The sequence below is a fragment of the Lipotes vexillifer genome, unplaced genomic scaffold (genome assembly GCF_000442215.2).
Source record: "Lipotes vexillifer unplaced genomic scaffold, Lipotes_vexillifer_v1.1 scaffold213, whole genome shotgun sequence".
NCBI lineage: Eukaryota > Metazoa > Chordata > Mammalia > Artiodactyla > Lipotidae > Lipotes > Lipotes vexillifer.
The window spans coordinates 7,337,112-7,352,819 of record NW_006780610.1 but is presented as its reverse complement, the minus strand read 5'-3'; the positions used below and the strand labels follow the sequence as shown (position 1 = coordinate 7,352,819).

General features: G+C 50.2%; 2 protein-coding genes across 2 annotated transcripts in view; one reads left to right on the top strand and one right to left on the bottom strand.

The window, feature by feature from the left end:
• The window catches only part of CSMD2 (CUB and Sushi multiple domains 2), a 621,436-nt gene that overhangs the window by 365,759 nt on the left and 239,969 nt on the right, over positions 1-15,708 (bottom strand). The gene's annotated exons all lie outside the window — the stretch shown is intronic.
• HMGB4 (high mobility group box 4) lies at positions 8,160-8,733 on the top strand. Its single transcript, XM_007472128.1, is given in 2 exon segments — positions 8,160-8,704; positions 8,706-8,733. Coding segments are annotated over 2 exon segments (573 nt in total).

Below are 15,708 nucleotides of genomic sequence, written 5' to 3'. Positions count from 1 at the left end.
TTCAGCAGCTGTGAAACTCTGGCTGAGGAAGTGAACCTCCCGGGCGGCTGGAGAATGGATGGGTTAAACCGTCTCGGGGATCGGGGTTGCTAAGGTCAGTGAGGAAGCTATCGTGGAGTCAGATGGAGCCGGATTCCCATCCTGCCTCCACAGCCATGGGCTCTGTGACCTGGGGAGGCTGCTTTCCCTGTCTGAGCCTCTCTCTCCCCAGTGTGCATCTCATAGTGTGACTATGACGATTCAAGGTGACGCAGTGATGCTCATAAACTCCTGCTGAGGCTTTAAGACACAGCAGCCATCATTCTTGGTCATGTCACAGCTCCGTGCAGCAAGGGAAACTCGTGGGCAAAGGATCTAACATTTACTAAGCACATGGGGCCCTGGAAGGCACCTGCCTGGGTTCAAGTCTCGGCTCTACACTTCCCAGCTGTCTTTGCACCTTTGGGCAGGTAACTGACCTGCTTTGCACCTCGGTCTCCCCATGTATTTAATATGGATAACAAGAGCACGCACCTCATAGAACTCTAGGAGGTTTACGTGAGATAATGGGTTTACAAGCTCTGAGCACAGGGCTTGGCACACAGCAAGTGCTCAAGAAGCATTTGCTCTTATGGAGGGCCCACCATGTACCAGTGCTGTCTGTACGCTACCTGAACAACACACCAGAGACCCAGCCATTAGCACGGTGGAGCAAACACAAGCAGAGGGGAGAGGAAAGAGACAGGAAGGAAGACTTGGAAATGGGGGAGGGGAGAGTTCCCGTCTTAGAATCACTCACCCCCAGCACATCTAAGTTAACGTCTTATATTCATGGTTTCAAGTGGCGGAAATCCTGATTAAATCAGCGTGGAGTAGAGAAGAAATTATCTGCTTCCATAGTCACAATGTAGCTGGCCCCAGGGATGACTAGACCCAGGGACTCAGATGCCGCAGGCCCCTGTCTCTGGGTCCGTCTGTGCTGTGCTCTGTCTCTGGCTTCATCCTCACTACTGCAGATGGTGCTGCTAGAGGCTGCGACTGTGGCCATACTTAGCAGCTCCCTGATTCACTCTCCCAGCTTCACCTCCAGAGGGAAAACGAAGATCTCTTCCCTCAGGTTCAATTAGGAAAAGCTCACTGGGAGCCTTTGATGACGCTATAGCTGGGGCTGTGTCCACTCCTGGCGCCGAGGGCATGGGCCCCTACTAGAGCTCCATGACTGGTTTTGGGGACAGTTCTCCCAAAGAAGGAATGGGCTCGAAAGACGGGAGGGGTGCCAGGCAGGTAAAAGATGTCCACTGTGGTTGAAAGAGGCAGGGGCTTGGACAGACAGGTCAGGGGCCACTTTTCCTACTCTGTGGTGTCAGGGAGGGGCTTTGTCAAGGCCCGTGAGGGGTACCCACAGCTGGCTGTGGGGGTTTCCTCCGCAGAGGTGGTCTTCTTCTAGCTCTCATCCTCTCCCCGCTCTGCCACAACCTGCCAAAGGTAAACACGTATGCCTGGTCCCCCGCATGCTGACCCCATTCTTACACCTGATCATCTGTCCCATTTCCTGTCCACCTGTTCACTAGCCCACTGGGCTAGGCGCTGACCCCGTACTTGGCTTTGGCTAGCCTCTGCCCATGAGAGTGGACCCAGGCTCAGTGTGTACCTGCCGAGGGGTTCAGTGGGCCATCCGGGTCAGTCTACATGCTGAACTCGGGGTATCTTATGACCTGGGGATAACTTCACCAGATGCATCTGGAATCAGGACCAACCCAGATGGGAAAAGTCTCCCCAGAGCCCCGTGAGTGTTGAGATTTGGGCGCCTTCCCTCTTTCCACCTGCTCTCTTCCTGCAGTATTTGGCCTTTGCTCCTTTGCCAGCTTCCCCTTCTGCTTGGCCCCGAGGGAGTTCCTAGACGCTCAGCAGAAGTTAAACACATAGACTCTGGAGTCAAACCAACCTGAGTTTGAAGCCTGGCTCTGCCACTCAGTGCTGTGAAATGAGAACAGAGTTGCAAAGACAGTACAGAAATTTCCTGTATACCCCTCCCCCAGCTTCCCCCAATATTAGCATCTCACATGACCATGGTCCATGTATCAAACCTAAGAAATCAACATTGGTACTGTACCATTAGCTCAATGGAAGACTTTATTCACATTTCCCCAGTTTTTCTGCTAACGTTCCCCAGTTTTTTGTTCCAGGATCCAATCCAGGGTTTCTCACCTGCCCTGGACAAATTAATCTCTCTCTCTCTAGGCTTCTGGGGGTGATCTACCTAAAGCATTATCATCATTTGTATTAAACTACCATGGTCACATCTGATTGAGTAACATTTCTTGGCATGAGGTCCATGCCAAAGAGCCTAGCCCTGCTCATGACCATGTCTTCCCCACCGGTCTGGCTTCCAGGAAACTTCAGACGCCTCCTACCACCACCAATCCTGAGACATATCCATCCCTCAAACACTGCTTATCGATAGCCATTAAAGCATCACCCGCAATGCTCCAGCAGCTCAGCTACTGGTTGGAATGTGTGTGTGTGTGTGTGTGTGTGTGTGTGTGTGTGTGTGTGCGCGCGAGCACATGTGTGTGCACATGAGTGATGAGTGAGTGAGTGAACTGAAAGAATAAAAGAGTGAATTAACTGGTAAGCCAGTGAGTGAATCAGTGACTTGATGAGTCAGCGAGAGAGTGAAGTGTGTAAAATTGACTAGGTCATGCTCCCTACCCCCTCAACTAATCCATTAAGTGGCGGCATACATTTCTCATCGTTGTTAACACAAGCAGGGGTTAAGAACAGCACAGGAATAGTTACAGACCACCAGTTGGATGAGAAGGATACTGTGTTCATTTCTTATTGCTGCTTTCACAAATTACTGCAAATTTAGTGGCTTAAAACAACACAGATTAATTATCTGACAGTTCTGGAGGCCAGAAGTCCAAAATGGGTATCACTGCGCCAAGGTCAATGTGTCTGTGGGGCCGCGCTCTCTCCGGAGGCTCTTAGGGGTGAATCCGTTGGCTTGCCTTTCCCGGCTTCTAGTGGTTACCTTCCTTTCTCGGCCTGTGGTCTCTTTCTGTATCTTCAAAGCCAACCGTGTAGCATCTTCAAATCTCTCTCTGACTCTGACCCTCTGCATCTGTCATCACATCTCTGTCTCTAACTCTGAAACTCCTGCCTTTCTCTGATATGGACCCATGTGATTACATCAGACCCACTCGGTTAGCTCAGGATAATCTTCCCAACCCCAAATCTTTAACATAATCATATCTGCGAAGTTCCTTTTGCCATGTAAGGTAACATATTCATGGGCTTTGGGGCCTAGGAATGTGGACATCTTCGAGGAGCCATTATTCTACCTGCCACAGATGCTTTGCTCCGAGGGCAAGTGCAGCACTGATTCCCACCCTAAAGGAGAAAGGGCAGCAGGGGGATGGAGAGAGCATCACGACATTTATCACGTGCCCCTGCCACATACTTCTCATGTTGTTGTTGTTATGGCCTGGGATTTAAAAAATTCCCCCAAATTTGATGCTTGCCCCCAAACTTGAGAAACACTGTGACAGATGATATGCCAGGAGCATATGCTGCTACAATTGAGGGTAAAATCTGCCCTAGGATTCCTGGAGAAGGATTAAGAGCGGGGTGCCTCAACCCTGGGCGCACATTCCCATCAGCTGGGGAGATTAAAAAAAACTTATTTTGAAATGAGCATGGAATTGCAAAGACAGTATAGAAATTTCCTGTATACCTCTCCCCTAGCTTCCCTTAATACTAGCGTCTTACATCACCACGATCCATGTAGCAAAACTAAGAAACCACACTGGTACATTCGCATTGGCTCAATGGAAGACTTTATAGCATCTCCCCGGGTTTCCCACTAGGGCCCGTTTTTGCTCCAGGATCCAGTCCAGCATTTCTCTTGCATGGGGGCGTCATGTCTACAGAGTCTCCTCTAGTCTGTCGGCTTCTCAGGCTTTCCTTGTTTTCTCAAGACCTTGAGGCTTTTGTACTGGTCAAGTATTTTGTAGACTGACCTTTAATTTGGGTTGGTCTAATATTTTCTCACGATTAGACCAGGGTCATGGATTTGGGGGAAGAATACCACTGGGTGAGATGCTCTTATTATCGCATCATCGAAGTGGGTGTGTGATATCAGCATGGCCTATGATTGGTGGTCTTTGCTTTGATCCCTTGGTTACAGTGGTATCTGCCCCCTTCCTCCAGTATAAGGATGTCGCTTGTCCAGTTGGTGTTTATCGCTGCCGAGAAAGAGGCTCTCACCACCTCCGAGGTGTGTGTGTGGGGTCCATCCCAGCCTGCCTAAACAGTGTTTTCCAAATCCACCCATGGACTGTGACCCATTTGCAGGTCATAAGATCAGACCGTGGGGTGCATTTTAAAGAAAGACTGCAACAGCATAGAATGGAGAAGAAAAGAGTACGTCACACACATAGTAGGTATAGTTTCGTAAAACTTCTGTTTCTGAAAACTTTATGTGCTCAGAGACCTTATCTTTACAATGGGGATAAAAGTAGCGCGCCCCGACTCGCACCCCACACGCAGGGTTTTCACGAGGATTAGATGAGCTGACATGGGTGAAGCGCTTAGAACAGAGGCACACATTAGGCATTGTATAAAGTATTATTATGAAGTGTGCATGTGCATAAATGGGTCACAGTGTAAAATACATTTCTTACTGTAGACTGCAATCCAGAAGTTTGCAAATACTGAACTCACATCTCTAGACTGGGGTGGGCGGGCTTACGAGCCCCAACCCAACGCCTGTGTTTGTGAAGTTTTACTGGGGCACAGCCACTCTTTCGTTTACGTGTTGTCTTTTGAGCTACGGTGGCAGAGCCGAGAACTTGCAACAGAAAATGCATGGCCCACAAAGCCTGCACTATTTACTACCTGGACCTCCAGAGCAGCACCCCTGCCTGGAGGTCATCTCATGGTACAAAGGACATTAGACACTTCTTTCTAAGCCACGTGGCCTTGTCCTGCCACCGCCCGGCAGGCACACTGGCCCCTGCAGGCCCCTCTGGGCTGTGTGACTGCCCAGCACTCAGGCCTCCAGAAGCTCGATACCCTTCTACTTTGGATGGATGCCCACACTTGCTTTATTTATCCACCTCCGCTGTTCACGCTGTTCACACTGGAAGGTTAGAAACACAGCACACTGGTCAGGGTCCCAGCAGGAAACAGATGGCCACTCAAATTAGAATAATTTGAGGAGTGTTTAACAAAGAGGCTATTTACAAAGGGATGGGCAAGGTGCTGGAAAGACACAAGGGAGAGCTGAATCCTCAGAGGCTAGTAAAGGTGGAGCTCTTACCACCTTCAGCAGGGGGGACAAGGAGAGAGTCATTTCGAGAGGATGCCTTAAGAGGAGATGGGGCTTTCAGTCTGGGGATGGGGAGCCAGCTCCAGGCAATCCCGCGGGGAGGGAGCCAGAGAGTAACTGCCTTGACCTCACCTCCCTCCCTCCCTGATCTCCTGTTGGGGTCCCCATTGGTCAAACTGAAGTGGAAGCCGGAGGGCACAGGAGCCACTGATGTGGTCCATATGGGTCAGCTTCCCAGGACAGGGAGCATGCTGGGGAAGGATGGAAAGGAGCAAACCTCAGATGCCAGCGCACACAGCATCGATTTAGAAAGTCTGGTGTATTTACTTCTCCCGCAGCTCCACTAGAGAAAGGGGTGCCCTGCTTCACGCCGCCAAGTCGGGAATGTGGCCCCAACACCAAAGGACTGTCATAGGTTTCACCTTAACTGTCTTCTCTTCCTAGATCTGCTAGGCTCCGGGTGGCTATCATGGAGTTAATGTTCCCGGACCTTATCATCCTGAGAGGGGGTAGAAGGTTGTGAACAGAGGCACAGAGAAGCTGCTGGGTGTCTGTGAGACTGAGCTGAAGCTGATTATCATGTCTGGATGTTAGGCACGTTCTTCCTCACAACCCAGCCTTCTGCCTCAGGAAGGAGCTGTGTCTCATTCATCCTGGCAGCCCAGCTCAAGTCCAACAGACAGACGAGCCAACCTCTGGCCACCGTGGGACAAAGAACCCGAGTGGCAAAAACCTCCCTAGGCTGAGAAGTGTCGCCAGATTAATCTGTTCCCACTGGCCAGACCTCTCTGCCCCCACCGCTGGCCTGGACTCCCTGAGCTGGCATCTGGTATCTCACGGGCTCCCCAGTCCGGCCACAGAACTACAGCATGTCACCGGGAGGGTCTTTCCTGGCCGGTGGAACACTGGTTCCACATCACTGATTTCAAAGATGAAACATCATAGGCTTACAGGAAGGAAGGGACGGGTAGCCCAGCCGCCTCGTGGCGAGCTGGGACTAGAATTCAGGATTGGAGACTCTAGTCAATATCCATCTTTCTTTTATGTAAGATGGAAGGTGAAATCGGTTGTGGAGCCTTGGAAATGGCCTTGGCCAAAATTCAAAATGTGGTCTAGCCTCAGGCAAGTTTCAGTGTCAGACTCAGCTCATCCGCTGAGGCCATGTACCCGGACCCTAGGCCCCCCCAGGCAGCTGTTCTGTGCAGGTGGGATGAAGCAGAGGCTCCAGTCAGGCAAATCGGTTCAAATCCAGATCCAACCTGTTAGTGGCTGTTTTACCTTAAACAGGTTAACTTTATGTTAATGAGACTCAGTGTTCCAGTCCCGTAAACTCGGCTCTGTCATCAACCACTGAGTGGTATCAACTCCATGACCAGGTAAGCAAGTACTTTGCAATGTCCTAAGGTCAATAAATGACACTTTTCTTTTCTTTTCCCTCCAGCTGGAAGACTGACGGAATATTTGCAACTTTTTTCTCAAAAAGCCAGAGGCCGACTAGTTTGAGTGTAGCTGCTAGAGCTCTGTGCTCTAGCCCCAAGAAACGGGGACCCCTGGGATAAAGGCAGGGGGGCCTCCTGATAGGCCAAGGATTCTGCCTCATTTTCATGGACTCAGGCCTAATTAGTAAAATCTTAAGGGTCTCCTCCCGTCTTCCCTAACCTCCACCCCACCCCCAATTTCCTCAGAGAAATGAAGAATTCAGACGTATAGGCCAAGTGCTTGGGTTTTAAATTAGACAACTTTGTCCTGACAGGAACCGAGTCACAGCTGTCATACCTGATTATTTTTAGAGTTACTACTAAACTCTTTGTACAGGATGAGCTGCCACTGTTCAAGGCAAACAGAAGGACTTCACATTTTATCATGACAGCTCTGGAGCCATCCACCTCCTCGTGTTCATTATTTCCACCCTGTCTCTGGAAGGGATGAGGTGGCATCTTGACAATCGTACGGCGGGGAAGGCAGACCCCGTGGCTTGTTACTACCTCCGAGGGATGGAAAGCTCCCCAACTGAGCAAAGTCCACTGCCTCCAGGAAACCAAGGAGAAACATTCCGGGGGTGGGGGGGGGGGTTACTGCTCCAGAGCCTTCTCTGCATGAACCATTATCTTTCACGAGAAGCAAAATTTGACCGCCAAGTAGCCAACCAATAAGAGCACCTGTATGCAAATGCCACCAGCCCTGGCCTGGACTGGCCAGCTTGTGAGTGATGTCACAATCCCCTCTGACCCAACAATGCCACCACCACTGAAAAGGCGGGCCCCTGCCTGCAGCTCTTACAGAGAGAAACATTCACCCCCAGCAGAGTACCTTCTAATTGCTCCTGGAGTGTGGCGGACAAGTCTCTGCTGTCCGAGTTACTAGATCCAGAAAATAAAATGACCTTACGAACATGGGAAGAGAAGTCCAGCTAAGGCCCAAGGCAAATGTCTCTTCTTACATCCACTTTTTGCTGGATTACAGAAACAAGTTCAAGGAGCAGAAGCCAAACACCTACCTCGGCTTTAAAGAGGGGGGGGGGGGGGGGGTTACTGCTCCAGAGCCTTCTCTGCATGAACCATTATCTTTCACGAGAAGCAAAATTTGACCGCCAAGTAGCCAACCAATAAGAGCACCTGTATGCAAATGCCACCAGCCCTGGCCTGGACTGGCCAGCTTGTGAGTGATGTCACAATCCCCTCTGACCCAACAATGCCACCACCACTGAAAAGGCGGGCCCCTGCCTGCAGCTCTTACAGAGAGAAACATTCACCCCCAGCAGAGTACCTTCTAATTGCTCCTGGAGTGTGGCGGACAAGTCTCTGCTGTCCGAGTTACTAGATCCAGAAAATAAAATGACCTTACGAACATGGGAAGAGAAGTCCAGCTAAGGCCCAAGGCAAATGTCTCTTCTTACATCCACTTTTTGCTGGATTACAGAAACAAGTTCAAGGAGCAGAAGCCAAACACCTACCTCGGCTTTAAAGAGTTCTCTAGAAAGTGTTCGGAAAAATGGAGGTCTATCTCAAAGCGCGAAAAGGCCAAATACGAGGCCCTGGCTAAGCTCGACAAAGCCCGATACCAGGAAGAGATGATGAAATACCCTGGCAGGAAGAACAGGAGGAGGAAGCGGGACCCCCACGCACCCAGACGACCTCCATCGTCCTTCCTACTCTTCTGCCAAGACCACTACGCCAAGCTCAAGTGGGAGAATCCAAACTGGTCGGTAGTGCAGGTGGCAAAGGCCTCGGGGAAGATGTGGTCAGCAATGACAGGCTACGACAAGCAGCCCTATGAACAAAGGGCAGCTTTCCTGAGAGCTAAGTACCAAGAGGAACTGGGCATCTACCGGAATGCCAGGAGGAAGAGCCTCCAAGGGTCGGCTAAGCACCAGCGCAGAGGGTTCAAAGAAACTGTCAGACACAACTGACGGATCCAATTAGAAATAAAATGCCATTCTACGGTACTGCCTGTCCCTGGTCTCGTGTGTAGCGTTAGGGGGGCCATTGCTGCCGCTTTGGGCAACGAGTGGCATGGTGGAGCTGAGATCAGGGTTTGGAAACTGATCCCAGGAGGGGCTGGCTTTGGGACAAGAGTCTGAAGAGTGTGTGGTCCGTACTTACCGGGCTTGGCTTGGGCAGGCAGGGTCGGGTGGGAGCCTCCAGGTGGAAAGAAGCTAGGAGTCCTGGGGGTGGTTGCGGCTAGTCCCTGGGGGTGGGACTAGCATCCTGGTCCCGAGTGGTTCTCCAGGGTGGAGGACCCTACTCAGAGTGAAGTGAGCAAACGCCAGCCCTGCCACCCTCCTCGCCAGGAGGGCAAAAGGCCTGGAGTCCAGGTCAGGCTCCCAATTCAGGCCCCAGCAGAGGCTGGGAAATGAGTTGAGGTGGGCCTTAGGGGACTCAGTGTCTCCAGGGATTCCAGAACTGGTCCTCCAGCAAGGCTTAGATACTATTAGTGGGTCAGGATGAGACTCCAGTGGTGGTCCCTAGTCTAGTCACTAGGATGAAGCATGGGGCTGATTTTACAAAAAGAGGCGTCTGACTCTGCCCCAAGTACTATAACTTGGAGAGAACCCTTTTCTTGACATTTTGGTGAGCATCTCCCCGGTCATTTTTCTGTGGACGTAAGCACAACACACAGGGTGGACATTTGCTGCCTGTATGACCACCGCGGCATCCATTCCTTTTCTCCTGCTCACAGCACACCGACTCCATCCTGACCAAGGCTGGATCAGATGGAATCCCCCTGGCTACAGTGACTGGCTCAGTGACGGTCATGTGACCCAAGTTGGTCCAATCACAGTAGATCTCAGGACTTGTGTAAGGAATCCTAGGGGAGGATGCAGCCCTAGGGGCTGTTGGCAGCCATTTGCCTCATTCTCAGGCCAAAATGTTAGTCCCTTTGGCATCCTGGACTTTTCATTGAAGATAAGCCCACACGTTTTGGATTTTGTCTAAGATAGTTTGAGTTCGGTTTTCTGTCACTTAAAATGAGTCAAAACTTGTCATTTGATACAGATGAGATTATTCCATCTACCATAACTGTATTTTTCAGGCAATAATACACTGTGGGCAACGTTTCATACCAATCTAGATTGATATGGAATATTTTGAAATGGCTCTTGACTTCTGATATCAAAGGGACTGGGCCAAAATGCAAAATTTTTTTGTCACCAGGTTCTGCATGCAAAAGACTTCCTTAATTCCAGCTCTAAAGCCCTATTCCATGAGGGATCTGCATCTCTGTAGCCTGCTGTTGTTTCAAATTTTACTTTTGGAACAAAAATAAAAATACATATTTTTGAATAGCCTTTTAGATCTGGGTCAGCCTTTAGGGGGTGAGAGGTAATAGAGTGGAGTGATTTAGAAATTCAGGGTCTGGAATCAGGCCATTTACGAAGGGCTCCCACGTGCCAGACCCTGTGCTGGGTACCAGGAGGCCCAACGCGGTCTACTGTTAGGTTCCTGCCCTGATGAGAGGGATGGACACGGGCATAAACCACAGCCCTACAAGGCCTGAGGAGAGTGTAGACTGCACAAAGAGCTGGGGGTGGGAGCGAGTACCACCTACCAAGGCAACTGCTAAAGTCTTCATGGAGGAAGCAGGTTTATGCTCCTCGGCAACCTTGTACTCACGCTGGCCGGATTCCAGTTCCCCCTCTCCCATTCCCCACAGGTGCTGTTCCAACTTATCTCTGCTTCCCCTCCAGCCCAACCTCCAGTCTCTCAGGAGACACCCTCGTTTCCTGCTTCACTGAGAATATAGAGATCATCAAACAAAGCACTGTCGGTTTTCTTCCTTCTCAACGTGAAATCCACAGCCTTCTTCCCTCCTGGTCTCACGCCTCATAGCTGGAACCCTCTCACTATCCTCTTCCCCACCAACCTCGGGCCCTTGCTCCTCCTGTAAAGATGCTGACTCTCCAGCCTGTAAGCTTGCTGTCCTGACACAAGCGGTTCTGATCACTGGCAGGACCTTGGGCAAGTAAGTTCTCTTTCCTCTGTCTCAGGTTTCTCATCTGTGCAAAGGGGATGATGCCTGCCCCTCAGGTTGTTTTAGTGATTAAATGATGTAACACACGCAAAAGCATTTGGCACGGTCCTTAGCACATAAAAGGTACTGTGGTTGACCCTCTAGGGCGGCTGTCCTATGATTTCCCCCTCCTGGTATTCACACCCTGGTACGACCCCCCTCCCATTAAATGTGGGCAGAACCTGTGACTTCCCTTGTTTTTTCCTTTTTTGGCCGCGCCACGTGGCATGTGGGGGATCTCAGTTCCCCGACCAGGGGTCGAACCTGCGCCCCCTGTAGTGGAAGAATGGAGTCTTAACCACTGGACCGCCAGAGAAGTCCCCCTGTGACTTGCCTTTAACCAACAGAATAGGGCAGGGGAGATGGGACGTGATATCCTCTGTGATTACACCATGGTGTATAAAACTCTATCTTGCTGGTGGATTTGCTCTATAGAGATTCTTCCTGCTGGCTTGATGAAGTAAGTGGCCAAGCTGGGGAAGCCCACGTGGCAAGGAACTGTGGGGAATCTCTAGGAGTTGAAGGTGCCTCGGACCAACAGCCAGGAAAAAAACCAAAGCTCTCAGTCCTACAAACACAAGAAACTAAGTGCTGCAGCAACCACATGAGCGGGGAAGTGTATCCTTCCCCAGCTGAGCCTCCACATGAGAACTCAGCCCTGGTTGACACCTTGATTGCAGCCTTGTGAGACCTCAAGTGGTGGACCCAGCTAAGCTGTTACCGGATTCTGACCCAGAGAAACGAGGAGATAATGAACATGTGCTGTTTTAAGCCAACAAGTTTGTGGTAATTGGCTACATAGCAATAGATAACTAATACAGTACTCAATAAATGCCAGCTTCCTTGTCATCTTAAAATAAACCATCTTTAACTTTCTTTCTCCCTCCAGCCTCTACCCCACCCGTTTAATTTCTTTTCCTTTGCTACCAACCTCTGGAAGGTGGCGGACACCCCCCAGTGCTAATTAGATCCTGACTTGTACTCTGCAGTGGTTCCAGGGAGGCTGTCTTGTTTCCAGCCTGGCTCTTGGTGGGCAGCGGCTGTGTGTGACATGATGGTCCCCTCTGGGAAGAGGGCCCACACACAGCTGGACCCCAGCCCTCATGCCACTCTTTTCTGGTTTCCTCTGTGATTAATTACGTGGATGTGGGTGGCTAAGTCAGAGTTTTGACAACAGTTTGCAGCGCCCCCGCTGAAAACTAACTCTATTAACAGTCCTTTATGAGAAAGCCGACAGGAGGTTGTGAATCCGCTGGCTTCTAATGACTGTAATGTAATGACATGAAGGGGGAAGGAGGGGAGGAGGATAAGTAGGAGGAGCCTGGGTCTAAGATAATGGGCGAGAGGAAAAGCAGGCAGAAAACCTGGTGTGGTAGCAGCATTCCACGCAGACCCACTCGGCTGGGCTCAGGGGCCCCTGCCTGTCTTAATGCCTGAATCACTCCTCTCTGACTCTTGTCTCCCAGAGCCTTTTCCTGTGTTCCTTTATTCAGCAAGTATTCATGTCAATCTTAAGCCTGCAACGTACCAGGAACAGTTCTACTACCAGAGAGGCAGCGAGGCCCCTGATCTCTTATAAATAAACAAGTCAACAAATAAACACACCAGGTCATTTTTTGATAGTGTCAAGTGCTCTGAAGAAAATAAACCGGGCTAATGAGATAAACAATGACAAGTGGGGTTGAGGGCGCTTTAAATGGGTGGTCGGAGAAGATGACATTTGGGTTTTGATTTAAAGGACGAGAAGGAGCCAGGCCTGCCAAGGCCTTAGGGAAGAGTTGTTCAAGTAGAAGGACAGCAAGTGCAAAGATCCTGAGGCAGGAGTGAGCTTGGCATATTAGACAGAGGGAGGCTAGAATGACTGGAGGGGTGAGTGAGTGGCTGAGATGCAGTTGGAGAGGACAGGCCTTGGCAAGGAGTTTATTTTGAAACCTAAGGGCTATGGGAGACAAAGAGGCTTTTCTGCAGGGGGATCCATGTGCTTCCATTTCCACTTCTGGTTAATGGTCATTCTAGTGTCTTCAAAGACTACCAAGGCCAATAAGGGGATGCTAGCGCCTCCCAGGTCTGCAAGAGAAAGAGGCAAGGCTAGCGAATACCAAATCCATGACCGTCTTCCCTTTTGGAGGGGAGATAATCAGGAACCTCCACTTGGTCCTCCTGGGAGCAGCTGTAAGCTAAAAATCAAATGTGGAAGCTGTGAAACGTCTCTCCCTGTGATTTGTTTTCCCAGAGATGGGGGGAAGGACAGGCACGGGTGGCAAAATATTCCAGGAGCACACTGCTTCCCAGGCCTCAGATTTCCATGTGGAGCAGCTCCCACTAGACCAGTGGTTCTCAACTTTGAGGCTGCATTAGAATCACCTCAAACCTTATTAAGATACAGAATGCTGGGCCCCACCCCCAGAGTTTGATTCAATTCTTCTGGGAGTTGGGCCTAATTTGCATTAGGATAATAATTTGCATTTCTAAAAGTTCCCAGGTGGTGCTGATGCTGCTGGTCCCAGGACCACGGAGGAGTTCTTTCTCCTCGCGCAGCCCTGGCATTTACCCTGAAGAGGAGGCATCACTGATCTGCCTAGTGACGTTGAGAGAGAGGAAGCGCTGGCCTGCTCTTCCCTCCTCCCCCGGCCAATCCCAGCTGCAAAGTGTGCCCAGGTCTGCTCTCCAACCAGTTCATCAGCAATAAAGGTGAAAGGTTCATCCTCATCTGTCTTTCTCTTTCATCTGCCAACTGATTCTGAACTTGACAAAGGAGTATTTATTTGTCTGTTTGTTTATTGATTTGGGGGGCTTCCCTCAAATCCCAACGGAGAAGTCGATCCCATTTGCAAACAATCGATTAGCATCTGGGCCACACAGCATCACTGGGGTCTTAAGAGTTGATTTCAGCCTCCACGAAAGCATGTTTGGGGACAAAACGGTCTAGTTTCTGGGCCTATAAGACTGAGGACCAGGCCCCTGGCCAGGGTGAGGTCACCAGGGTGAAGTCACAAAGCCCTGGCACCTTTGTGTCTCGTCATGCACCTCTAATCACACGCCCACAAACAATACCTGCCCTCCAGGTGTGCGGGAGGATAAACGCAATGTCTGGGACATCCTTGTAAATGAAGTCTGATGTGTAAGAAGTGCCCAGTGGATGGGGGTGCCTGCCCTGGTCTCTAAGGGATGGTTCAAAGGAGAAGAGAACAACACACACAAAGGCAGTTGAAGCAGGAGAAAGAGCTTGGCCAAAGGCCAAAAGTGGGTCATGTGACACTGCAGACCAGCCTTGACCTCTGGGTGGATCAGCAGTGAGGCACTGAGCGTCCCCCTGTGGCCACCCCCTTGTAACAGTTGCCTTGCAACAGCTCCCCCTACTTGTTGCTCCCTTTCCAGTCCTTTCTCTGCTCCAGCTGGCTGAGCGATATTTGAAGACACCTCCCTGTCAGCAGTGAAACATTTCAGTGGTTGCCCCTCACTACGGGAGTCTGACACAGGATAATCAGGCCACTGCTGCCTCACGAGTTGCACTGTCACCCACACTCAGCTTCTGAAATGGCTCCCAGTGAACCAGGCCTTCTGGGATTCACACCCTTGTGTGATTCCTCCCTTTGAGTGTGGGCTGGACCTAATGACTTCCTTCTAATGCACGGAATAGGGCCGAAGAGACAGGATGTCACTGCTTCGGAAGGGACTAGGCTACGAAAGACTCTCTCTGGCTCTCTCTCTTTCTCGCTTTTGCTCACAGCAAACTGACATGTTGAAAGCCACCCTGTAGAGAGACCCACATGGCAAGGAACTGAGGGTGGCTTCTGGCCAATGCCCAGCAACGAACTGAGGCCCTCAAAGGGCTGGCAAGGACCTGAATCCTGCCAGCAACCGTGAGTAAGCTTGGAAGCAGACACCTTTATTGCAACTTTATGACAGGCCCGGCTAAGCCGTACCTGATTCCTGACCCGTAGCAACTAAGGTGATAGACGTGGTTTCATGGCACTGAGGTTTGGGATAATTTGTTACAAACAGAAATAGATAATGAATACAGATTTTGGTATCAAGAGGGGGATAGTGCCATGAAAAATATCTAAAGAAGTGAGATGTCTTTGGAACCAGGCAGTGGGTAGAGGCTGGGAGTATTCTGAAGACCTTGTTAGAGAAACCTGGACTTTGAGGATGCTGCTGGTGAAGGTTCAAAAGGAAGTGAGAACATGTTACTGGAAACTGGAAGAAAGGGATCCTTGTTATGCAGTGGAAGGAAGTTTAGCGACAACGTCGTCTGCAGGGATATGGAAGGCAGGACATGCACCGAATCAACTTTGTGATCTAGTTAAGGAGGTGTCCAAGCAAAGGGTTGAAGGTACTGGCTGGTTTCTCCTTGCTGCTTATGTGAGAAGAGAGATAAATTGAGGCAAATGTGGTTGAAAAGGAGCCAGACTTCATAGTTTGGAAAGTTGTCAGCCTCCCAAGACAGCAAAGGATGCTAAAATTAAGAGATGGCTTTGAGCAGTGTCGAGAAAAAGTGGTCCGGAGATAAAGCTGAGGGTGTGACTGTGCAGCCTTTGGCTAAGACCTAGGAAAGATCAAAGGACTGTAGTATTATTCAGCCACATAAAGGACCTTTAAAGAGATTAGGGTGGGCCTTACAGATCCCCAAGATCAAACAATAGGGCCTCTGGGAAGCATATGAGCATGGTACCTTGGCCTTCTTAGCGGAAGCCCAAGTAGAGAAGTTTAGTTCAAAGAAATCTGTGGTTGTGGCTTTTGTGTAAGAGAGCGGCTCTCGATGAAATTTACAGAAGACCCACAAAGTTTTGGAGAAAACTATTATCAGAAGAAACACTGTCAGCTTGGACTAAAAAGGACAGAGACAGTACAAAACAAAAAGAGGTCACTGGCCTCCCAAAATT